Source organism: Pan troglodytes, chromosome 4, assembly GCF_028858775.2.
Source record: "Pan troglodytes isolate AG18354 chromosome 4, NHGRI_mPanTro3-v2.0_pri, whole genome shotgun sequence".
In the NCBI taxonomy this organism is placed as follows: Eukaryota; Metazoa; Chordata; class Mammalia; order Primates; family Hominidae; genus Pan; species Pan troglodytes.
Window position 1 is genome coordinate 130,661,217 of NC_072402.2, and position 27,172 is coordinate 130,688,388.

Genomic DNA, 27,172 nt, shown 5'->3' on the forward strand with positions numbered 1-27,172 from the left:
AAACAAAAAGGAGAGAAAATGTAAATTCTCTGGCCTATAGTTAGCTATTGTCTGCATTTTAACATTTTCTGCATAATTAACAATGTCAAATCCCTTTTTCCTGTAGCTACGGCCTTTAAGGTGGAACTAAGAAATTGATAGACAGATAAAGAAAGCATAACATCAAAAGAGGTATTCTTCTAGTTTTATCCCTGCATTAAGATCACTGAAGATAAACTAAGGATCAAAAAGTTCCACATTTTCATTTCCAAAATACCTTATGACTAGTACAAATCTACCTTAATTAAGAAGTTACTGCTCTTGGCAAAAAGAATACCTGTTTTGTTACAGAGGTATATGGTGAAGCCCAGACATTTGCAATGGTTCCTGATCTTACCACTCTCAATCTACACAACCACAATCTCTTGGGACCATAAGACTATCTTCCCTAGAATTCTTCTGACAGGCCAAGAGAGTAAGGGTGAAGGTGAGGGTATAGCAGGCAGCAGACTTTCTACCCAGATCAGAAAACCAAGGAAGAATAAACAGGGACTGTACAAATATAAGAAGAAAAGGGCCATGGTCAGCTAAATAAAATGACCCTTCTTGTGCGGAGTTTTATCATCATAGAGCCAAGTATCTTCATGAAGTAAGTTAAAAGAAAGAAGAATAACTCTTGAGTTTATGAGGTGCCCATCAAATTGTATTCATGAACTATTAGTTCAAATGCTTAATAAAAGTAGTGTATTTTGATCTCCAATGACTTACAGTTCTTGAATTTTTTAAAGCATAACAATTTTTCAGCTCAACCCACTACTACCCATTAGATCATAAAAATTAGGATACGAGGGCATGGTGGCTCACACCAGTAATCCCAACACTTTGGGAGGCGAGGCAGGTGGATCACTTGAGCTCAGGAGTTCGAGACCAGCCTGGGCAACATAGTGAGACCCTATCTCTACTAAAAATTTAAAAAATCAGCCAGGCATAGTGGCATGTGCCCATAGTCCCAGCTACTCAGTAGGCTGAGGCAGGAGGATCACTTGAGCCCTGGAGATCGAGGCTGCAGTGAGCTACGACCACACCACTACACTCCAGAAAAAAAAAAAAAAGAAAAGAAAAATGAAAAAGGATATGACATGTAAAGGTATTACTAAAGTTATATATGGTGTGACCATGAAAATTGAATGTTCAATAAATAGCTTAATTTGAAAACAAAGAGGGAAAGAAATACTCACTTTGTTCTCCAGTGCCAAAATTGGACTGCTGAGACTCCTAAGAAAAAGGAACATAAAATTATACAAAGTTACACTAAAAAAGAAAGGTTAATTAGTGAAAAATGCTTAAATTACATAAAAACACTTCAAGTACTTGAAAAAGCACAGAAAGAATGTAATGATCCTGTCTGATCAGCCTTGGCAATTTTGTGATCAATAATGGACTTTCCCAGAGATTAATACAAAAAGCATTAAGCCACCTAATAATCTTTATCATTCAATTCTTTCAGCAGCATCCATTGTAGTCATATCCTTATTTAGAGCCCTTTATAAAATAACTAATTTCAATTTAAAATTCTTGGTCTTAAGAAAACACTTCATTTAAAACTAAAGGTAATACCGAAGACAGTGTACCAGGTGAAGATAGCTGTATAACCTTTATCCATTAGAAGTATACCACTTTTTTGGGAGGCCGAGGCTGGCGGATCATGAGGTCAGGAGATCAAGACCATCCTGGCCAACATGGTGAAACCCCGTCTCTACAAAAAATACAAAAATTAGTTGGGCGTGGTGGCGTGCACCTGTAGTCCCAGCTACTCGGGAGGCTGAGGCAGGAGAATCACTTGAACCCTGGGAGGCGGAGGTTGCAGTGAGCCGAGATCGCGCCACTGCACTCCAGCCTGGCAACAGGGTGAGACTCCATCTCAAAAAAAAAAAAAAAAAAAGTATACCACTTTTATGGACTAAAAAAATCCCATATGGATATTTCCATGTCATTTTACTCCCTCCTTCTCCCTGCTCCCAATATTTTATATACATTAGCAACATGAGGAAGAGATGGTCATTTACTTCCATGTAAGCCCTATAACAGCATAGTGTCCAGCACTCAGGAAGCACCAATAGAAAGAAGCCAGAATGTCACCCTTAGTGAAACACGGCTTTCCAAACTCAATTTTCATGACCAGAACAGCTGTTCCATATGTGCAAACTATGCATTTCTCAAAATTAAATCTGGGTACAAGATGTAGCACTAAAATTATACAAATATTCCTAAAAGCTTACTTAAAAATAAGCATAATCTTCCTTTAGTTACAGAATTGTCTGTGAAAGAACAATCCAAATAGTTAGAAAGCTAAAATATAGTTTTGCGGTTAAAAAACATTAAAAACCTATTTCTACACTCAACTGATTTTCCAAGAGGATGCCAAGACCATTATATGGGGAAGAATAGTCAGTTTGCTGGGCAAACTGAATATCCATGGGCAAAATAAAGCTGGGCCTTTATATCACATCATATTAAAAACAAAACAAAACAAAACAAAAAACGCAAGATGGATCAAAGACCTATAAATGTAAAAGCTAGAGCTATAAAATCTTTAGAAAAAAACACAGTGCCAAATCTAAATGACCTGGGATTTGGCAAGATAAACTTGACTTAATCAAAATTAAGAACTTCTGTGCTTCAAAGATTGTTATCAAAAAAGTGAAAAGACAACTCACAGAATAGGAGAAAATATTTGCAAATGATGTATCTGATAAGGGGCTGGTATCCACAATATACTACAAAGAGCTCTTACAATTCAATAACAAGACAAGCCAATTAAAAAACAGGAAAAGGGCCTGAATAAACATTTACCCAAGGAAGACATATAAATGGCCAATAAGCAGATGAAAAGATTTCTCACACCTGTCATCACGGAAATACAAATCTACAATGAGATACCACTTCTCAACCACTAGGATGACTAGAATCAAAAAGACAGATGTAACAAGTGTTGACAAGTATGTGAAGAAATCAGAACCCTGGTAAGAATGCGAAATGGTACAGCTGCTTTGGAAACATTCTGGCAGTTCCTCAAATAAGTAAACACAGAGTTACCACATGACCCAGCCATTCCACTCTTAGGTACACAACCAAACAAAATGTAAACATATGTCCACACAAACACTTCTACATAAGTGTTTATAGCAATATTATTCATAACAGCCAAAAAGTGGAAACAACTCAAATGTCCATCAGCTGATGAATGTATAAACAAAATGTGATATATACTTATACACTGGAATATTATTTGGCCATAAAAAGGAATGAAGTACTGTTACATGCTACAACTTAGATGAATCTTAAAAACATAATGTTAAGTGAAAGAATATAGTCACAAAAGACCACATACTACATTATTCTATTTATATAAAATGTTTAGAACAGGGAGATCTATAGAGATAGAGTAGATTAGTGGTTGCTTAAGGCTAGGAAGGTAGAGGGAAAGAGGGATAACAGCTAAAGGGTACAGTTTCTTTTTGAGTTGATGATTTATAAATAAACTCAGAACTACTGAACTCTACACTTGAAGTAGGTGAATTACATGGTAAGTGAATCACATCTCAGTACTGCTGTTAAAAAACTGTATATAGAGCAGTGGGCAAGAGGTCACTTTTGTGACTTTTGTTTAAAATGAAGATTCCAGGATGGGTGTGGTGGCTTATGCAGGTAATCCCAATACTTTGGGAGGCTAAGCAATGAGGATAGCTTGAGGCCAGGAGTTCAAGACCAGACTGGGCAACATACCAAGATCCTATCTGTACAAATAATAAAAATAAAATAAAATGAAGATTCCTTTACCCCCTCAAATTGTTTATTGTCTTATATTCATTTACTTGGTAAATGGCATAAAAGTTAATAGCCCCATATTCCAAATAATCTGATTTATTTGTCTTATATCTGACAATAGTCAGCAGGTCCACAAATACTACTGGATTCTGTCTCTTAAACATCCACCAAAGGCGAGACCATCTGAACCGGAAAGACTTCAGGTCTTCATCTTGTTTACCTACAATGGCCTTCTAATGGATCTTCCTAGCTCTAGTTTATCTCCTTTACTCAGCTATAGCCTCCCTTCTACAGCCTGTAGAAGTTTACCCTTCTACAGCCCAAGTCTTAGTATGCGTCATCACTGCTCTCCTATTTTTCGTAGAACTTCCCAATGACTCTTTGTTTTTTCCTAAGGATGAAACCCAAACTCTCTGGCAACACACTTACTCATGTATCAAAGTACTGAGAAAACAATGATAAGCAAAAACTGACAAGGGCCCTGCCCCCATGGAGCTTAACACCTATTTGAATGTCAATAATTACTACCTTTGCAAGTACTCACGCAAATCAAAGTAAAATGGCAACTGTAATAAACACAATGAAGGGCAAATACACATAATTATATTGAGTTTGTAATTGTGCATGCATGTGTACCTGTGTGCTTGTATGCATGTGTGCATGTGTGTGTGTGTGTGTGTGTGTGTGAGTGTATGATCTAGCCAAGAAGATGAGCAAAGGCTTCCCTGAGGAACTGCCATTCAGATTGAAATTTGAAGGATATATAGGAAATAAACTGGGAAAGGAAGAGATAGGCTAAGTGCCATAGGGAGAGAGAAAACATGTGTAAAGTCCAGCTTAAAGGGAAGAGCATGGCTTGTACAAGGAACTTAAAGGCAGCCCACAGAGAGGAAAAAGTAAAGGTGGAAGAGTGGTGAGATATGAGACTGAAGACCTAAAATGCTAGATCACACAGTTTACAGACTTATAGACCATATTAAAGACCTGTGTGTGTGCAGCTTATTAAGTAGGAGAGTTACACAACTACATCTGCACATTGTGAGGACCATCTCACCTACTAAGTGGAGAACAGTTTTAAGAAAGCTAGAATGGAGTTAAGGATACAAAATGAGGTTACTGGAGTAGTACCAGTAGGAGATAACTACAGCTTAAACAAGTTTGTCTTCCAGCTTTTTTTTTATCATATACTCCATTACTAAGAAATTTTTCCATTTGTATCTCCAAAATATGTATAGAATATGCATTACTACTTAACATATGTATAAGATTAAAATACTGCAATTTCAAAGGCATAACAAAAATTAAATACCATTTTTAGAGTAATTTTTAAATATATTTATGAATGACAACAAAACCTTTCTTACACACAAAAATATAATGCTTCAAAGGTATGACGCTAAGATGGACTTATTTTTGATATCTGGTTTCACTGGATGCCACAAAGATATAGTTATACTCATGGAAGAAATACCATGCTTATTAAATCACAGTAACAAAATTTCAGTCCTATACATTAATTATGTAAAGAATTCTATTGAAGTTGAATTAGATTTCCATGTTCCCTGTTGTAAATCATTTAGGAAAATAAATTAGAAGGATGCATTTTATTATTTTTAGCAAATAGGTTCAAACCACTGATTAGAAATTTTTTTTCAGCTCTTTAAAGTATTCATATTAGAACTGTGGTTTTTTGGTAACAAAAAACTAAAAATACATAAACAATGACAATATTATTGTTATTTTCCTAGCTTGAGTGTATGTATATGTATATACACACACACTCATATATAATCTATACACTATATATATACATATATATATATATATATATTTTTTTTTTTGAGACGGAATCTACCTCTGTCACCCAGACTGGAGTGCAGTGGTGCGATTTCGGCTCTCTGCCACCTCCAGCTCCCAGGTTCAAGCGATTCTCCTGCCTCAGCCTTCCAAGTAGCTGGGATTACAGGCACCTGCCACCACGCCCAGTTAATTTTTATATTTTTAGTAGAGACAGGGTTTCACTGTGTTGGCCACGCTGGTCTCGAACTCCTGACCTCGTGATCCACCCACCTTGGCCTCTCAAAGTGCTGGGATTATAAGCGTGAGGCACCGCACCCAGCCGCTCAAGCATATTTTTTAGGGAAGCGGTTACTTCATTCATTGTTAAAACATCATCTTTTTTTTTTTTTTTTTTTTTTTTTTGAGATGGAGTTTCACACTCCTGTAGGATGTTTCATACTTGTTGCTCAGGCTGGAGTGCAATGGCATGATCTCTGCTCACTGCAACCTCCATCTCTTGGGCTCAAATGACTCTCCAGCTCAGCCTCCCAACTAGCTGGGATTATAGGTGCATGCCACCACGCCCAGCTAATTTCTGTATTTTTAGTAGAGATGGGGCCACCATGGTGGCCAGGCTGGTCTTGAACTCCTGATCTCAGGTGATCCACCCGCCTCGGCCTCCCCAGGTGCTGGGATTACAGGCATGAGCCACCACGATAGGCCAACATCATCTTTACTCTGAAGAGAGAAGGGGGTTTAATTATTTTTTAAAAATACATTATGAAAAGATACATATAGCATATTTCGTGGTGGTGTGCGTGTGTGTGTGTATCTGTGTGTGAGATAGATTAAAAAGAGAGAGGTGTCTAACTCATTTTTAAGTGGGATAACTGATATCATGAAACAATTTCTATGTTAGTGTAAAAAAATTCAGATTCACTCCTCATTTCATTACAGAAAATATTGTACAGAGCATGATTCTATAACTGAGTTGAAGATATTCACAGTTCCAGACATTTCTGGCTTCAACATCATTGTTCCAACACTGCAACTGTGCATAAACTGCACTTTTGCCATTACTCTTGCCTTGTCCTGGGTTCCTTTTTGTAATTCCTGTTAAAGCAGCTACTGTATCAACAGTGGCAGGTGGAAGGGGAAGGTAAAGAGGGAAGGAGATGGGGAGGAGAAGATAAGATTTGTGAAGCACCTAGGTAAAGAGGTTCTAGGTAAAGAACAGAATACAAAGAGAAGACAACTTACGTCTAAGTGTGATGCACACAACTACACATCCAATTAAACACTAATAAATAATTCCTATTGCTTTCTTTTGTATTACTGATTTCTATAACCAAATGTTTGGTACAGGCAAAACCCATTTCTTGTTTCACACTTCCTTATAACACCCAGCAAAATACCAGGGAAAAATAGCAAATATGAATCAATCTTTAGTAAGTTTTATTCTAAACAAAAGGAGTGACTGATGAATCACATGGAACAGAGGGATTGAATTGTTTTTGTTTTTAAATGGGACCAATTCAAGGAGAGAGATGAATATACTAAACCAGCTCCCCAATATGATCCTAAACTTAGCACCATTTGCCGCCTGTGAACTGCTCTTTCAGACTCATCAATGGTGTGAAGTGCTTTCTGATGTGTTCCTTATCATCCCACATCTTGCTAGCACTCCTATACTTCTCCTTCAAACTCTAATTGGTGTCACCTCCTGTAGGATGCTAACCCCAAATTCCCTAGGTATAACAACTTTCTCCCTTCTCTGTCCTCTCATTGGACTTGGTACATATAGTTAGTGCACATGGAGAGTAAGTACCTATTAAAGTATCACACAGAGCTTTTAGGTATATTACACATGAAGTTGTACCCACTTAAATTTTGAGAATGAGATAAGCTATCGTAAGAAGCAACCCACCTTAGCAACAGTCAGTCAGTAGCTGAGGTGTCTCACAAACACCAAAATCTAAACACTGTTACTTGAATATATACATCCAAATTCAGTTAACAAACATTCATTGAACAGCTACTTTGTGCCAGAACTATTCTAAGCATTGGCACAGCATTTTCCTATGTTCTTTAAATACCCATCTTAGAGCAAGAACATTTAAATTGTACAGCGTTCTATCTCCAGTGTCAAGAACACTGCTGGAGGTTGTTCCAAACATGGTGAGTAAGTGCAAAGGCAATCGAAATCTTTAATATTCTCCAAACTATCACTGGAAAATCTCCCAAGCTATCCCCAACTATACCCATATTCTCTGCTTCCCTCTGGTGCCAATGAAGTAGTGGTGTTCTATTCTAAAGCTACTGTCCTCTACTTGGGCACTGAATCTCAATCACTCTTGTGAAGATTTCCTAAGGTTACCTCTTCTCTTTCCCATGGATCATTTGTTTTTCCCTTTCTACTAAGCCATCAGCATTATAAAAATAACAAAATATCTTCATCTTATAAAAACACTCCCCGACATCACCATACAGTTCTTGGTATCACATTCTCTGTTTGCTTCAAAAGACACTCTGATATCTTTTGAGACTAGTACAACTAGTCTTTTACCCTCATCTTTCTACTAAAAATCTTTGTCATTAATAAAGAACAAGTTGTCAAATCTCATGCCAGGAACATAGTAAGAAGTTAATAAATATCTGTTTAATTAATAAATATATAAGCACTATCAAATTTTTATCGATAACATGTCTGACATAAAAATATGTATTAAATGTCTAACAGCAGATTAGACATCGCAGAACAACAGATTAGTGAACCTAAAGACACAGCAATACAAACCATGCAAAATGGAGCAATACAGTATAAGATCTCCCACAAAAAAAAAAGAAAAAAAAGAAAGAACAGAACATCAGTGAACTCTGGGACAACTTTAAGGGGCCTAATATACACGTAATTGGAGTCCTTGACGAAAAAAGGGGAGAAGAGGGTAAAAAAAAAAATTGAGTAATAGCAAGTTTCCCAAATTTGATGGAAACTGTAAGACCAAAGTTTCAAGAAGCTGAACAAACCTCAAGCACAAGAAAGATAAAGAGAACTACAGGAGAACGTATCATAACTGAACAGATTAAAAGCAATGATTAAAAAAAAACTTAAAGACCGCCAAAAAAAAAAAAGGACATTTTATATACAAAAAAAAGAATGACAACAATGTACATATCAAAAACAATGCAAGCTGGCAGATAGTTGCAAGGGGGCAAGGTCCTCAATCTAGAATTCTATAGCTGGCAAAAACACTTTAAAAATAAAAATGGAAAGGCAAAATAAAGATTTTTTCAAAGTACTAAAAGAAATATTAAAGAAAGTCCTCCAGATAATAGTAAAATGGGCCAGGTGCGGTGGCTCACACCTGTAATCCCAGCACTTTGGGAGGTGGAGGTTGGCGGATCACCTGACATCAGGAGTTCGAGATTGTCTCTACTAAAAATACAAAAAAAAACACAAAAAAACAAAAAAAAAACATTTAGCAGGGCGTGGTGGCAGCACTTGTAATCCCAGCTACTCCAGAGACTGAGGCAGAATTGCTTGAACCAGGGAGGTGGAGGTTGCAGTGAGCCAAGATTGCACCACTGCACTCCAGCCTGGGTGACAGAGCAATACTCTGTCTCAAAAAAAAGTAAAGATAACAAACTGTGTTTATTTATTTTGAGACAGGGTCTCACTACCACCCAGACTGGAGTGCAGTGGAGTGATGATGGCTCACTGCAGCCAAGACCTCCGGGGCTCAAGCTATTTTCCCACCTCAGCCTCCTGAGCAGCTGGGACCACAGGTACGTATCACCACACTCAGGTAATTTTTTAATTTTTTGTAGAGACAGGGTCTCACTATGTTGCCAAGGCTGGTCTCAAACTCCTGGACTCAAGTGATCCTCCTTCCTCGGACTCCCAAAGTGCTAGGATTATAGGTGTGAGCCATTGCGCCCAGCCTAAAAGATAATATATTGTTTAAATAAAAAATAGTAACAATATTGTGCCATTTATACTTTATGTGGAAGTAAAACATAAACAATCATACAGATTCTACGACGGGAGAAATGCAAGTATAATGACAATAGGGTCTTATACAGCAGAAAAGGATGGTATAAAATCACTTGAAGATAGAGGCTGACACACACACACACACACACACACACACACACACACACAAAAGGGCTGATGAGACAGAGAAATCAAAAAGCAAGATAGTAGATTTAAGCCCAACTGTATAAATAATCACATTAAATGTAAGTGGTCTGAACACCCTAATTAAAGAGCAGAGTGTCAGATTATATTTAAAAAGCACAACAAAATCATATACTACCTACAAGAAATGCATTTTAAGTATAAGAACATAAACAGGTTAAAAGCAAAAGGTTGGAAAAAACTATACCATGCTAACATTAAATAAAAGAAAGTTGGAGCTGATCATATTAATATAAAAGTAAATTTTACAGCAAAGAATATTATAAGATTTAAAAGGGGTTGTTTCATAGTAATAAAGACTCAACTCATTAAGAGGTAACAATCCTAAATGTTTATGCACCTAAAAACAGAGTTTGAGAAAGCATGAAGAAACAAAGCAAGAACATATATACAAATCCAAAATTATAGTTGGAGTTAACTCTCAATAATAGATAATTGATAGAATTAAAATGAGTAAGGATATAGAAGATTAGTATAACACTATAAGCCAACTTGACCTAACAGGACACTCCACTCAACAACAGCAGAATACGCTTCTTTTTGAGAAAGGGTCTTTCTCTGTCACCCAGGCTGGAGTACAGTGGCATGATCATGGCTCACTGTAGCCTTGACCTCTTGTGCTCAGGCAATCCTCGTTTCAGCCTCCTGAGTAGGTGCGACTGCAGGTGCCCACCACCGTGCCTGGCTGATTTTTAAATTTTTGGCAGACATGAGGTCTGGCTGTTGCTCAGGCTGGTCTCAAACTTCTGGCCTCCAGGGATCCTCCCACCTCAGCCTTCTAAAGTGTTGGGATTACAAGCGTGTGCCACCACACTGGCTGGAATACACATTATTTTCAAGTGTACACAAAACATTAGCAAAAAAAGACAATAATCTGGGACATGAAATAAGTCTCAATCTCATACAATGTATGCTTCATGACCACAATGGAATTAAATCACAAATCAAAACAGAAAATATGCAGAAAATCTCCAAATATTTGGGAACCAACACAATTAGATATAATCCAAAAAACAAGAAATTAGCCCAGACACAGAGGCTCACCCCTGTAATCCCAGCACTTTGGGACACCGAGGTGGGTGGATCGCTTGAGTCCAGGAGTTTGAGACCAGCCTGACCAACATGGTGAAACCCAGTCTCTACTAAAAATACAAAAATTAGTCAGGTATGGTAGTGTATGCTTGTAATCCCAGCTACTTGGGAGCCTGAGGCAGGAGAATCCTTTGAACCAGTGAGGTGGAGGTTACAATGATTCGAGATCACACCACTGCACTCCAGCCTGGGCAACGGAGCAAGACTCCATCTAAAAATAAATAAATAAATAAAATAAGAAAATAAGAAAAATCTCAATTAAATGACCTTAGCTTCCACCTCAAGAAATCTGTTAAAAAGATGAGCAAGCCGGGCGCAGCGGTTCACGCCTGTAATCCCAGCATTTTGGGAGGCTGAGGCGGGCAGATCATGAGGTCAGGAGTTCGAGACCAGCCTGACCAACATGGTGAAACCCCGTCTCTAATCAAAATACAAAAATTAGCCAGGCATGGTGGCACGTGCCTGTAATCCCAGCTACTCAGGAGGCTGAGGCAGGAGAATCGCTTGAACCCGGGAGGTGGAGGTTGCAGTGAGCCGAGATCACGCCACTGCACTCCAGCCTGGGAGACAGAGCAAGACTCCATTTCAAAAAAAAAAAAAAAGAAGAAGAACAAATTAAACCATAAGAAAGCAGAAAAGTAAAAGATCAGGGTGGAAATCAGTGCAATAAAAAACAAAAACAACAGAGAAAGAAAAAACAGCTATCAAGAAAACTGACAATCTCCAGCCAGGACACTCAAGAAAAAGACAAGAAAACAAATTACCAGAATAGGGAATAAGAGAAGTGCTATCATAATAGAATATGTTATATGTATAAGGGAATATTATAAAAAACTTACAGCAATTTGTTAACTTTGGTAATTCATAGATAAAATGGACAAATTCCTTGAAAGATATAAACAACGAAAGATCATTCAAGGAGAAATAGATAACATGAGTAGCCCTATAGCTACTAAAGAAGTCTAATTTTTGCTTAAAAACCATCTTACAAAGAAAGCTTATAACCAGAGATAAATTCTAACAAACACTTAAAAAAAAATACCATTTCTGGCCAGGCACAGTGGCTCATGCCTATAATCCCAGCACTTTGGGAGGCCGAGGCAGGCGGATCACGAGGTCAGGAGATGGTCTAGACCATCCTGGCTAACACAGTGAAACCCTGTCTCTACTAAAAATACAAAAAATTAGCCGGGCGTGGTGGCGCATGCCTGTAGTCCCAGCTACTCAGGAGGCTGAGGCAGGAGAATGGCATGAACCTGGGAGGCGGAGCTTGCAGTGAGCCGAGATCACACCACTGCACTCCAGCCTGGGTGACAGAGCAAGACTGTCTCAGAAAAAGAAAAAAGAAAAAATACCATTTCTATGCACACTATTCCAGAAAATGGAAGGGGAAGCAATTATTTCCCAATCCATTCTATAAGGCCATCATTACTCAGATACCAAAACAAGGCAAGGATATGAAACCACCCTCACAGGGTTAAACAGAATTCTGGACAGAAATATAATTATAATTAAGCATTAATTATACTACACTTTGACCCACTTCTTTTTTTTTTGGGTTTTTTTTTTTTTTTTTGAGATGGAGTCTCGTTCTGTCACTCAGGCTGGAGTGCAGTGGTACGATCTCAGATCACTGCAACCTCCACCTCCCAGGTTCAAGCGATTCTCCTGCCTCAGCCTCCTGGGTAGCTGGGACTACAAGCACCCACCACCATGCTCGGCTAATTTTTGTATTTTTAGTAGGGATGGCGGTTTCACCATATTGGCCAGGCTGGTCTTGAACTCCTGACCCTGTGATCCCCCCACCTCAGCTTCCCAGAGTGCTGGGATTACAGAAGTGAGCCACTACGCCCGGCTGACTCACTTCTTTGTAACAGGAAGTCACTAACACTAGATACTGACCATCAGCATCCCCAATGTTCTTATAGATAGAATTTCTGACATTAGAAACTTAAGGCTTTTGTTTAAGAATTGCTTAAGGCCAGGTGTGGTGGCTCACATCTGTAACCCCAGTACTTTGGGAGGGTGAGGCAGGTGGATCACGAGCTCAGGACCAGCCTGGGCAACACTGGGAAACCCTGTCTCTACTAAAAAATTATCTGGGCGTGGTGGCGGGCACCTGTAATCCCAGCTACTCAGGAGGCTGAGAGAGGGAGAATCACTTGAGCTTGGGAAGCAGAGGTTGCAATGAGCTGATATCATGCCACTGCACTCTAGCCTGGGTGACAGAGTAAGATGCTGTCTCAAAAAAAAAAAAAAAAAAAAAAAAGAATCACTTAAGCAGGACAGTCTCAATAGCTCATGCTTATCAACCCAGTGCTTTGAGAGGCTTAGACAGGAGGATTGCTTTAGCCCAGGAGTTTGAGACCAGCGTGGGCAACATCATGAGACCCTGTTTCCATAAATTTTTTTTTTTTTTTAAATCAAGAGTTGCTTAAGCACAGTGGAACAGCTGAAGCCAACCAGTTTAAAGATCTCCACAGGGGAACAGAATCAGCATGAGAATACTGCTTGTACATCTTCCTATCCCATGATTTCACCTAGCATTCTTTGACAAATCAATGATCCTAATACTTCAGCCCACTCCAAAATCCTTAAAAGCCATGGTCTCAACTCCTTGGGAAGACAGATTTGAGGTTTCCTCTCATCTCTTTGTTTGGAGGCCCTATAATTAAACTCCTTCTCTGCAGCAACCCAGTGTCTCTGTTATTGACTTGCTGTGTGCATCAGACAACAGACCTGTTATGGTTACAGATTTAAGAAGGGAACAATACAGACCAAGATAGCCCAGGAATACAGACGCAAAAATTAGAAAAAACTTTTAAAATCAAATTCAGCACTATAAAAAAATACATCATGACCAAGTAGAGTTTATATCAGGAATGTAATATTGATTTAACATTTAAAATTTAACCAATGTTTTTTGTTTTTTTTTGTTTTTTTGAGATAGAGTTTCACTCTTGTTGCCCAGGCTGGAGTGCAATGGGGTGATCTTGGCTCACCGCAACCTCCACCTCCTGGGTTCAAGCAATTCTCCTGCCTCAGCCTCCCGAGTAGCTGGGATTACAGCCATGTGCCACCGCGCCCAGCTAATTTTGTATTTTTAGTAGAGACGGGGTTTCTCCATGTTGGTCAGGCTGGTCTTGAACTCCTGACCTCAGGTGATCCTCTTCAGCCTCCCAAAGTGCTGGGATTACAGGCATGAGCCACCGCATCCAGCCCATGAAATGTATTTCTATAAATTAGCAAGGAAAAATCAAATACTGAAATTTTTATAAAATTCCATTTATAATAGCACTAAAAAAATCAAACAGGGCCGGGTACTGTGGCTCATGCCTGTAATCCCAGCACTTTGGGAGGCCAAGGTGGGCAGACCACTTGAGGCCAGGAGTTCGAGACTATCCTGGCCAACATGGTGAAAAGCCGTCTTTACTAAGAGTATAAAGATTAGCTGGGTGTGGTGGCACTGGTCTGTAATCCCACCTACTTAGAAGGCTGAGGCTACAGTGAGCCAAGATCGTGCCACTGCACTCCAGCCTGGGTGACAGAGCAAGACTCTGTCTCACACACACACAAAAAAATCAGCCAGGCACAGTGGCTCATGCCTGTAATCCCAGCACTTTGGGAGGCCGAGGCAGGTGGATCAGTTGAGGTCAGGAGTTGGAAACCACCCTCGTCAACATGGTAAAACCTCGTCTCTACTAAAAATATAAAAATTAACTGGGCATCATGGTGGGCGCCTGTAATCCCAGCTACCTGGGAGGCTGAGGCAGGAGAATCACTCGAACCCAGGAGGCGGAGGTTGCACTGAGCACCACCGTACTCCAGCCTGGGTGACAGAGTGACACTCTTTCAAAAAACAAAAAGATAACTTTAACAAAAGATGTCCAAAATCTACAGATTGAAAACTACCAAACAATACTGAAAGAAATTAAATTAGACCAAAATAGAGAGAAATAAGGACTCATGGGTCAGAAGATTCAATATTGCTAAGACGTCAATTCTCCCCAAATTGATCTATAGATCCAACACAATCCCTGTCAAAATCCCACAAGACTTTTATGTTGAAATTGACAAGGTGTTGTTTGTTTGTTTGTTTTTTGAGACAGAGTCTTGCTCGGTCACGCAGGCTGGAGCACACGCAGTGGCATCATCTTAGCTGACTGCAACCTCTGCCTCCCAGAGACTCCTGCCTCAGCCTCCTGAGTAGCTGGGATTACAGGTGTGCACCACCATGCCCCACGCCCAACTAATTTTTGTGTTTTTAGTAGAGACGGGGTTTCACCATGTTGGCCAGGCTAGACTCAAACTCCTTCTTAGGTGATCCACCCACCTCGGCCTCCCAAATTGCTGGGATTACAGGTGTGAGCCACTGTGCCCAGCCTAAAATTCTTATGAAAATGCAAAGAGCCTAGAAAAGTCAAATCTACTTTGAAAAACACCAATATAATTTGAGGATTTACATTGTAGTGACTTTACAGTAAGTCTCAAAGTCAAATCATCAAGACAGGCTCATATTGGCACCATGACAGACAAACAGGTTAATGAAACATAAAATGTCAGAAATGCATCACACATACAGAGTCAACTACAACTGCAAAGGCAATTCAACGGAAAGAGAAGGCTTTTAAATAAAGATGCTAATTGGATATGTACATACAAGAGGATAAAACTTCATTCCATATATTGTAACAATATAGAAAAATTAGCTTAAGATAAATCATAGATCTAAATGTAAAACCTAAAACTATAAAAAAACTAGGAAAGGCTGGGAACAGTGGCTCATGCTTATAACTGTAGCACTTTGGGAGGCCAAGGCAGGTGGATCATTTAAGCTTAGGAGTTCGAGACCAGGCTGGGCAACATGGCAAAACCCCATCTCTACCAGAAATACAAAAATTAGCTGGGTGTGGTGGCACACACTTGTAATTCCAGCTATTCGGGAGACCAAGGCATGAGAATCGCTTGAGCCCAGGAGTCAGATGTTGCAGTGAGCCAAGATCACACCACTGCACTCCAGCCTGGGTGACAGAGTGAGACTCTTTCAAAAACAGAAAAGAAAGTCCAGGATAACTGAGAGCAGAGTCCCAGCTATGCAGGAAGCAGAGGAGGTGGGATGGTCACCTGAGCCCACAAGTTCAAGACTAGCCAGGGCAACACAGAGAGACCTGGTCTCTTATTTAAAAGGAAAAAAAAAAAGTCTAGGAAACAACATAGGAGGATTTGGGTTAGGCAAAGATTTTTCTTTTTCTTTTTTTCTTTTTTTTCAGATGGAGTCTTGCTCTGTTGCCCAGGCTGGAGTGCACTGGCGCAATCTTGGCTCACTGCAACCTCCGCCTCCTGAGTTCATGTGATTCCCCTGCCTCGGTCTCCTGAGTAGCTGGGATTACAGATGCCCGCCACCATGTCTGGCTAATTTTTATATTTTTAGTGGAGTCGGAGTTTCACCATGTTGGCCAGGCTGGTCTCGAACTCCTGACCTCAAGTGATCTGCCCACCTCAGCCTCCCAAAGTGCTGGGATTACAGGTGTGAGCCACCAGCCCAGCGGGCAAACTTTTTTTTTTTTTTTTTTTGAGACAAGGTCTCACTCTGTCACCTAGGCTGGAGTGCAGTGGCATAATCATGACTCACTGCAGCCTCAACCTCCCAAGCTCAAATGATCCCCCACCTCATCCTCCCAAGTAGCTGGGACTATAGGTCATGCCACCACGCCTGGCTAATATTTACATTTTTTGTAGAGGTGGGGTCTTGCCTTGTTGACCAGGCTAGTCTCACACTCCTGACCTCAAGTGATCTACCCACCTTGGCCTCCCAAATTGCTAGGATTACAGGCAAGAGCCACCTCACCCAGCCAGGCAAAGATTTCATAGACACCAAAATCATGACCCGTAAAGGAAAACACTGAAGAAGTGGACTTTATAAAAATTAACATGTGTTCTTAGAGGGACACTATTAAGAGAATGAAAAGGTAGTCCACAGAGCAAGAAAACAAAATTTTCAAATCACATATATGATAATGGCAGTAAGAATCTTAGCCCATTTCAGGCCGGGCGCAGTGGCTCACACCTGTAATCCCAGCACTTTGGGAGGCCGGGGTGGGCAGATCATAAGGTCAGGAGATCGAGACCATCCTGGCTAACACGGTGAAATCCCGTCTCTACTAAAAATATAAAAAATTAGTCAGGCATGGTGGCAGGCGCCTGCAGTCCCAGCTACTCGAGAGGCCGAGGCAGGAGAATGGTGTGAACTCGGGAGGCGGAGCTTGCAGTGAGCCGAGATCGCGCCACTGCACTCTAGCCTGAGCGACAGAGCGAGAGTCTGTCACAAAAAAAAAAAAAAAAAGAATCTTAGCCCATTTAAAAATGGGCAAAATATTCAGACACTGCACCAAAGAAGATGGGCAAAATATTCAGACACTGCACCAAAGAAGATAAGCAAATGGCAAATCAGTACATGAAAAGATGCTCAAGATACTCTGTCTCTAGAGAAATGTAAACTGAAATCACAATGAGGTACCACTATAATACTGCTAGAAGGCTAAAGTTTTAAAAGACTGACAATATCAAGTGTTAGTAAGGACATGGAACAAGTGGAACTCTCATATACCATTGGCAGGAATATAAAATGGTTCAACCACTTTGGAAAACAGTATGACAGTTGTTTTCTCTTTTTTTTTTTTTTTTTGAGACAGTTTCGCTCTTGTTGCCCAGGCTGCAGTGCAATGACGCGATCTCGGCTCACTGCAACCTCCACCTCCCAGCTTCAAGTGATTCTCCTGCCTTAGCCTCCAAGTACCTGGGATTATAGGCATGCGCCACCATGCCTGGCTAATTTTGTATTTTTAGTAGAGATGGGGTTTCTCCATGTTGGTCAGGCTGGTCTCAAATCCCAACCTCAGGTGATCCACCCACCTTGGCCTCCCAAAGTGCTGGGATTACAGGCGTGAGCCACTGCGCCCAGCATGACAGTTGTTTTCTAATTTTTTTTTCCCCCCCAGAGAGGGTCAGTCTCTGTGACCCAGGCTAGAGAGTAGTGGCATGATCTCTGCTCACTGCAGCCTCAACCAGCTGCAGTCAAGCAATCCTCCCAGCTTAGCATCCTGAGTAGCTGAGACTACAGGCCTGTGCCACCATGCCTGGGTAATTTTTTTTAAATTTTTTGTGGAGACAGAGTCTCATTATGTTGCCTACACTGGTCTCAAACTCCTGGACTCAAGTGATCCTCCCACATCAACCTCTCAAAGTACTAGGACTACAGGTGTGAGGCATAGACACCTACCATATACCTAACCACCCCACTAATAGGCATTTATAATACAGACATAAAAACAGGCCAGGTGTAGTGGCTCACGCCTGTAATCTCAGCACTTTAAGAGGCCAAGGCAGGAGGACTGCTTGAGCCCAGGAGTTCAAGAGCAGCCTGAGCAATGTGGCAAAACCTCGTCTCTACAAAAAAATACAAAAATCAGCCAGACATAGTGGCATGCACCTGTAGTCCCAGCTACTTGGGAGGCTGAGGTGAGAGACTGCTTGAGTCCGGGAGTTCGTGAGTGCAATGAGCCATGATCATGCCACTGCACTCTAGCCTGGACAACAGAGACCTTGTCTTAAAAAAAAAAAAAAAAAAAGAAAGAAAGAAATAAAAGTATACATTTATACAAAGATTTATACACAAATATTCACATCAGCTTTATTTTTAATAACCAAAAACGAGATTGGGCTCAGTGGTTCATGCCTGTAATCCCAGCACTTTGGGAGGCCGAGGCAGGCGGCTCACGAGGTCAAGAGATCAATACCATCCTGGCCAACATGGTGAAACCCCGTCTCTACTAAAAATACAAAAATTAGCTAGGCGTGGTGGCACGTGCCTGTAGTCCCAGCTACTTGGGAGGCTGAAGCAGGAGAATTGCTTGAAACCAGGAGGTGGAGGTTGCAGTGAGCCGAGATCGCGCCACTGCACTCCAGTCTGGCGGCAGAGCGAGACTCCATCTCAAAAAAAAAAAATAATAACCAAAAACTAGAAGCAACCCAAATGTCCATTAGTAGATAATTAGGTAAATTATGATGCCACATAACTGAATATTACCTTAGTAATTAAAAAGAATGGGGGCCGGGCACAGTGGCTCACATCTGTAATCCCAGCACTTTGGGAGGCCGAGGCGGGCAGATCAGGAGGTAAGGAGATTGAGACCATCCTGGCCAACATGGTGAAACTTCGCCTCTACTAAAAACACAAAAAAGTAGCCGGGCGTGGTGGTGCGTACCTGTAGTCCCAGCTACTCAGGAGGCTGAGGCAGGAGAATCACTTGAACCTGGTAGGCAGAGGCTGCAGTGGGCCAAGATTGCACCACTGCACTCCAGCCTGGGCAACAGAGCAAAACTTTGTCTCAAAAAAATAATAACAATTTTTTAAAGTCAGCCAGGCATGGTGGTGCATGCCTGTAGTCCCCGCTACTCAGGAGGCTGAGGCAGGAGGATCACTTGAGCCTGGGAGGTCGAGGCTGCAATGAGCCATGATCCCGCCACTGCACTGCAGCCTGGATGACAAAGTGAGACCCTGTCGCAAAGAAAGAAAGGAAAGAAAGGAGAGAGAGAGAGAGAGAGAAAGCAAGGAAGGAAGGAGGGAGGGAGTCAGTGAGTGAGTTAGTTTTCAGTTTACTATAAATTTAGTGGTGGGCACAGTAGCTTGTGCTTGGGACACTGAAACAGAAGGATGGCTTGAAGTCAGGAGTTTGAGACCAGCCTGAGCAGTAGAGTGAGACCCCCGTCTCTATGTAAGTCTGGCATGGTGGTAAGCACCTGTGTAGTGCGTGGTAGTCAAGAGGCTGAAATGAGAGGATTGCTAGAGCTCAGGAGTTCAAGGGTATAGTGAGCTATATGATCACACCACTGTACTCCAGCCTAGGTAAGACCAGCCTAGGCAAGACGTCAGTCTCTAAAAAATTAAAATAAAATAAATAAGTAAAATTTAACATGCACTTACCCTATGAACCAGCAATTCTACTTTTTACTATGTGACCCAGTATTTACCCAGGATAAAAGAAAACATGAATGTTTATAGATGCTTTATTCTTAACAGTCTACATCTGGAAATAACCAAAATGCTCATCAACAGGAAGCAAATTTTGGTGTTTCCATATAATAAAATACTGATTGGGAATAAAAAAAGAAAAACTGGGCCAGGCGTGGTGGCTCACGCCTGTGATCCCAGCACTTTGGGAGGCTAACGCAGGTGGATCACGAGGTTGGGAGTTTGAGACCAGCCTGACCAGCATGATGAAACCCCGTCTCTACTAAAAATACAAAAATCAGCCAGGCGTGGTGGTGCATGCCTGTAATCCCAGCTACTTAGGAGGCTGAGGCAGGAGAATCGCTTGAACCCAGGAGGCGGAGGTTGCAGTGAGCCGAGATCATGCCACTGCACTCTGGCCTGGGCAACAGACTGAGACTCTGTCTCAAAAAAAAGAAAAAGAAAAAGAGAAACCATGGATATAATCAAGAACATGGAAGAATTACAAAACTAAATACTGAGCAAAAGAAAGTAAATATATAAAAGAAGCACATGATGTACTGATTCCATTTACATGAAATTCTAGAAAAAGCAAAACTTATCTAGAGTGACATAAAATAGATCAGAAATTGCATAGGGACAGTGGTGGAGGCGAGGGAGACTACAAAGGAACATGAAGAAGTTTGGGGGTGATGGAAATGTTCTAATTCCTAATTATGGTGGTGATTATACAGGTGCACATATCTATCAAAACTCAAACTGCAGGCTGGGCACGGTGGCTCACGCCTGTTAATCCCAGCACTTTGGGAGGCAAAGGCAAGTGGATAACCTGAGGTCAGGAGTTCGAGACCAGCCTGGTCAACATGGTGAAACCCTGTCTCCACTAAAAATACAAAAAATTAGCCAGGCGTGGTGGCGTGTGCCTGTAATCTCAGCTACTCAAGAAGATGAGGCAGGAAAATCGCTTGAACCCAGGAGGCGGAGGTTGCAGTGAGTCGAGATCGCACCAGGTGACACAGCAAGACTCCATCTCAAAACAAACTAACATACAAAAAACAAAACTCAAACTGCACATTAAATAACAGTGCATTGGCCAGGTGCGTTGGCTCACACCTGTAATCCTAGCACTTTGGGAGGCCAAGGCGGGTGGATCACCTGACATCAGGAGTTCAAGACCAGCCTGGCCAACATGGTGAAACCCTGTCTCTACTAAAACTACAAAAATTAGCTGGGCGTGGTGGCGGGCACCTGTAGTCCCAGCTACTCGGGAGGCTGAGACAGGAGAATCGCTTGAACCCAAGAGGCAGAGGTTGCAGTGAGCCAAGATCACACCATTGCACTCCAGCCTGGGTGACAAAGGGAGACTCCATCTCAGAAAAATAAATAAATAAATAAATAAATACTGGTGCATTCTGTATATGTAAACAAAGATATAAAAGGTAAGAGTGATACGGCACACATATAGACAGAAAATTTTTAAATCTACCTGACATCATTCACAAAGGTAAACATAAAAAATAAAACTAAAAACCACATTAAAATAAAAATAAGAGGGTATGTTTATGATCCTAGAGAAAGAAAAGTCTTCTTTAACAAGACATTAAAAGCAAAAACTATAAAGGAAGAGAAAGATATATTTTATTCATCAAAAATTAAAAACTTTAGACAATAAAAAGACAAGAATCTAACTGGTAGATAAATTTTCAGCATGTATAAGAAATTATTAGAATCCACAATTCAAACAAAACAACACAAAACAAAAAAGGAAGACCACCTAAAACTCAACAGGTAAAAAATGCAACCCAAAGGACAGTGAGAATAAGCAAATTTACCCACAAAGAAACCAAATGGATAACAAATATGTAAAGATGATGAACCTCACTAGCAATCAAGCAAATGGAATGCCATTTTTACTCAAAACACTGCTGTTTAATAATATCAAATGGTGGTGTGCATGTGTGAAACAACAGGTAATACAAGTGGGAATACTGGCTGGTACAAATCCTGTAATAGAACTATGGAAGGAATTTGTGAGTGTATGTATTAAATATATACTCTCAACACTCAGCAATTCTACTTTTTGCTTTCTACCCTAAAGAAAATCACATGCACACAGAAGGCACCAACAAAGATACCAACTGAAGAAACATTTATAGAAATGAAAACTTGCTATCAGCTTAAATGCCAAAGAGAAATGGCTAAATAAACTAGGATATATTAACACTACAGATGCAATAAAAAGAAACGAAATACCTCTACATGCAGTAACATGGACAGGTCCCCAAGACCTACTGCTGACTGATGAAAGATACAGAACAATATATTTGCGTAGAAATAAATGAGAAAATGCTTACATGTAATGATTATATATGTATTACATGAATATAAAAAAGACTTGCAAAGGTACTTATGAAAGGAGCTCTGTTGGGATGAAGCGGACGGAATTGGGGAAAGGCTATTATTAGGGGGACTGGTGAAACTTTCACAAGGAGAATGTATTTCTGTATTATTTGTTTTAAGTGTAAATTAATACTGTTAAGTATAAGTTAAAAAAAAAGTCAATCTGCTGATTTTAAACAACCTTGGAATTGTTATCTGAGGAACCTCTTTCCACGGGACAAGTATGGTTGCTATGTCTTATGGAAACAGGTTCTTAAAACAACAGTTTGAGAAGCCCTTACCACCTCTGGCCTACAATACCATAATAGTCTGCAATAAATATCACTGTCTTTTTTTTTTTTTTTTTAGATAGAATTTTGCTCTGTTTCCCAGGCTGGCGTGCTGTGGTGCAATCACAGCTCACTGCAGCCTTGACCTCCCAGGCTCAAGTGATCCTCCCATCTCAGCCTCCCGAGTAACTGGGACCACAGGCCTGTGCCACTATGCCAAGCTTTTTTTTTTTTTTTTTTTTTTTTTTTTTTCAATTTTTGGTAGAGACAGGGTCTTGCTATGTTGACCAGGCTGGTCGCAAACTCCTGGCCTCAAGAGAGTCTCTTGGCTCAGCCTTCCAAAGTGCTGGGATTACAGGAGTGAGCCACCGTGTCCGGCTGTATTAATGTCTTTTAAATCTCTCTCGCATATTGCCTTCAAAGCTTTCTTAATACCTCTTGATCCAAGATGCTCTCAATTCCATTACCCTGCTAATTATCTTCATAACAGTTGTCACTATCTGAATTTATCTATTTATTCACTTATTTACTGTCTGTCTCCCACTAGAATAGGAATGGCAAGACAATTTTTAATCCATATGATTTTAGTCAAGCCATTTAGAGTTTTCTTACATTATGAAAGATACATTTTATTTACTTACCTTAGTTGGAAAAGGAAATTTGGAAGGTTCTGTTTTGCATGGTGTATGAATAGCCGTTAGAGGGGGAGGCCATGAATGCGTCATCTCCTGAAATGTAATTATTACAGTTTGTTTTCAACCAGGTCAAGGATAAAAATTATACAGCTAAAAACCAGATTTGTATTTATAAATACTGGTTTCATGACAGCTCCTCCAAAATTCTACATACTTAGTCAATAAATATTAAGCACAATTGTGTGCTAGGCACTATGGTGTAGGTAATAAGAAGATTAATAAATGCTCCCTGGCTTTGAGGAGTTTACAATTCAAATTATGAAACCTGTGAATAGTTACAGAAATCAGCCTGTAATCAAATACAAGGCACATAATAAAACGCTAATCAGGAAGAGCTTGCTAGGAGAGTGGGAGGAAGGGACAATGATAAGGAAAACAGCTAACATTTACTGTGTACCTTGAATGGGCCAGACACTGTGCTAAGTGTTTTACATGTTTATTACTCATTCAGTACTCACAATGACATTATGAGGTAGATACCATTATTATCCTACCTCTATTTAGGATGAAACTGAAGCACAAAAGTTATTTATTCAAGGCCATACACTTAGTAAATAATGAACATTATATTTCATCCTCAAAAGTCTGGCTATAGAGCCTATATACTCGTAGAAAAATTTTGTCAGGGGAAGAAATCACAAGAGAAATTTCAAAAGCACATGAGGAGGAAAACAGAAAAGCAAGACCCTAAGTTTGATTTCATTCAATGCCTTCTGCCTAATCTTAATGCCAAATATGTCTGGGTGAGGTCTGGTAAGATTACAATGTGTATGTTAGATAAGCCAAGGAGACAGAAGTATCAGAATAAGGAGAGAGTATATTATTTCTGGCATTTAGTTCAAAGTAAGCCATCAGGTAAATTAAGGAAATGCAACAAATTAACAGTGGTGTAACACCTAGGAATTTATCCCATAGCAATATCCACACAGTTTTGTAAAGATATATGTATAAGGGGCTCACACTTCAAAAACTGAAACAACCTAGGTAGTCAATGTGAAAGTTGTGAGAATAAAAATGGAGTCACTAATGTTTATATATTTAAAAAAAACAAAAAAACAAACAAACAAAAAAAACCAAAACACCCTGAGCTGGGAAAGACCATGAAGAAAGGCTTCTCATGCTTGTATGCCTGATAAACAAAAAAATCTACAAAAACCACAACCTTGCACAAAGGTCATCAAAACCTTAAACCAAAAAAATATTTCCACAAGGACATCTGTCCAGCTTGTCCGACCTCAGACTGGTGTCATCCTTACTACTGATCTTTGTAGCCAAGGATAATTATTTCAAAAACAATTATGTAATCTTCCTCATTTTTTCCTTCAAAAACCTTTGTCTCTCTTTACCTCTTTGAATATGACCATAGACTACTATGGCACATGTATTTCCACTGCAATGCTCTATTCCCATCATCTTTTCTTTCAGAGAGCCTCTGTTATTTAGGTTGACACCAACACAGTACTGATTAAATAATTACCAGACATCTATAAAATAGAACACCAAGCAGATATTAAAATGAGAAATTTAACTGTTGATATGTAATGATGTCCACAGTATTTTATTAAGTGACAAAGACAAATCAGTCTACGTCCTAGTTAATGTTTAGCTTTGGGCAACAGAATGACAGAAGGAAGAGACAAGGGCACTTGATATATTACTACTTGAACCTCTTAAAACAGCCACCTGCACATAATTGCTCTTTATTCCCTTAAAATGCTTTTTTAATAGAATTTCACTTCCTGAAATAATATTATGTAATAGATTGCTTCCTACATCCAGCTCTAGAATATCAGCTCAAAGGCATAACATTATGACCACTGTATTCCCAGTGGTTGACACAAAGTAGGTGCTTAATGAGCATGCCTTGAATAAATCATTTTTTCAATAAATATACATTTAGAGTAAATTTTTTTTAAGTTCATGATGGGGTTCCTAAAAATGATATGACTACAAATACAAAGAAAGCATGAAGGGAACACACACCTGAAGTTCCTTGCATACTACAGACAGGAAAGGGAAAAGGAAACAAAAATTCATAAACTCAGGTTTTTAGCATTGGCATTTTATATCTCAAGTATCAAAACTCTCCATTGAAAATTTGATTTAATTCTCCAATTATCATCGAATGACTGAGCACCTATTAACTAAAGGCCAAGTGCCAAGCCCCTGCACATATAAAATATGGATGTCAATAACATTAAAGAGATCATTAAATGTAAGAAAATCTTCCACATACTAATAATTCTATGCACTGTTGAGGATTCAGAGGAAAATATTTATGCTCCCTTACACTTTTTATATACATGGCAACTAAGAAATGAATGAGATTCAAATGAAAGAGCTATCACTGTGGTCTCACAATCTGATACGGGGGAAGAAGTATTTCATTGGGATTACAGGGAAAAAAAATCTATATATAACTGAAGAGGGAGGAGAAATACATTCCAAGCTTACTTTATTTAAGGAGGTAAAAGAGCAAGAATGTATGTGGCTTAGGGAAACCAGTTTAGCAAAAGCGGTCAGTCAGTAATGAGAGAGGTTAGGATTGGCCTGTGGATATTAAATTTGGATACTATTCTTTCTATAATCTTAGAGAGCCACTGAAAATTTTTAGGGAAAAATTAATTTATGAAGACCACAGGGCCTGAAGTAAAGAATCAGGTAGCAATGCAAAAGACATATGAGTAGGGAGATTCTGGAGGCAGAAAGGCTGAATGAGGACTCTGTTATAATTACTGAAGCTCAAGGCAGCAGAAACGGGAAGAAAGGAATGGATATTTAAAAAGCAAAAATTTTAAAGTCTACATCTAGTTTTGCAACTACATAGAACATGAGGAAGAAATTAGAGATATTTAGGATTCTACAGTTACAAGCATGGGAAAATGGTGTACTACTAATCCAAGGAAGTCTGATAAGTATGGCTTTAGACATGTTGAGTCTAAAGAGGCAAAGAGAAATAAATCCAAATGGAAACTCAGCTAAGAAGCAATTAAGAGACAAACCAAAACCCAAAGGCCAGTGTAGGACAGAAAGACTAAATAGCTGTCTAAGAGATAAAGCCAAGAATGGTGGAAAAGGCAAGTCAAAGAGCAGAGGCTAGAAGAATGCACCTGCACTTAAGAAATAAGAGAAGGCACAAGGGTTCCAAAAAGGGCAAAGAAAGAGAGGCAAGAAAGGTGGAAGGCAAATAAAAACAATGAAGCATAAAAACAGTCAAGGAAAGAAGAATGTTTGCAGAAGGAAAAAATACATAGCAGAAAGAATAAAAAAGAACTCAAATGATGCCTCTGGATGGAGGGAGAAAGATAATGACCATAGAGAAACAGGTTCAGCAAAATGGCAGAGGTAAAAGGGAGATTATAGTGGGCTAAAGGAAGGAATGGGAAAGAAAAGAGTGGAAGCAACCAATGCAGGTAGTCTTTCAAAGGTGTTCACAGTGAATTTAAGTATAGACACAAATTCAGGAGCTCACAAAAAAAAAATAAAAAAGAAAATACAAGTAATATGTGACTGACAGTTTTCTCTACTAAGCAAAAAGTAGTCATTGTCATTCACTAATTCACTGGACTTTCTCTTTTTCCAATAGAGTAATGTACTTTTTGGTCATGTGTCAATTTTAAACATGTGTCATTAAATACCCAAAATGTTGGCTGGGCGTGGTGGCTCATACCTATAATCCCAGCACTTTGGGAGGCCAAGGCAGGCAGACAGGAGTTCCAGACCAGCCTGGCCAACATGGTGAAACCCTGTCTCTACTAAAAAAAAAAAAAAAAAAAATTAGCCAGGCATGGTGGCAGATGCCTATAATCCCAGCTACTCAGGAGGCTGAGGCAGAAGAATCACTTGAACCTGCGAGGCGGAGGTTGCAGTGAGCTGAGATCACGCCACTGCACTCCAACCTGGGTGACAGAGTAAAACTCTG

At 39.8% G+C, this 27,172-nt stretch overlaps 1 protein-coding gene across 8 annotated transcripts in view; it reads right to left on the reverse strand.

Annotated features, from left to right (window-relative positions):
- The window catches only part of AFF4 (ALF transcription elongation factor 4), an 82,047-nt gene that overhangs the window by 27,719 nt on the left and 27,156 nt on the right, over nucleotides 1–27,172 (reverse strand). For 6 of the 8 annotated variants that reach the window (XR_010157001.1, XR_010157000.1, XM_016944953.4 and 3 more), the window contains 2 exons: nucleotides 23,197–23,283; nucleotides 1,218–1,254 (listed from right to left, as the gene is read on the reverse strand). Coding sequence is in view for 6 of the 8 variants with exons in the window: in XM_016944953.4 (XP_016800442.1) it covers nucleotides 1,218–1,254; nucleotides 23,197–23,283 (124 nt within the window). In the remaining 2 variants the exon portion in view is untranslated. The remainder of the gene's footprint in view (nucleotides 1–1,217; nucleotides 1,255–23,196; nucleotides 23,284–27,172) is intronic. The other 2 variants (XM_016944952.4, XM_054684576.2) reach the window with 1 other exon arrangement.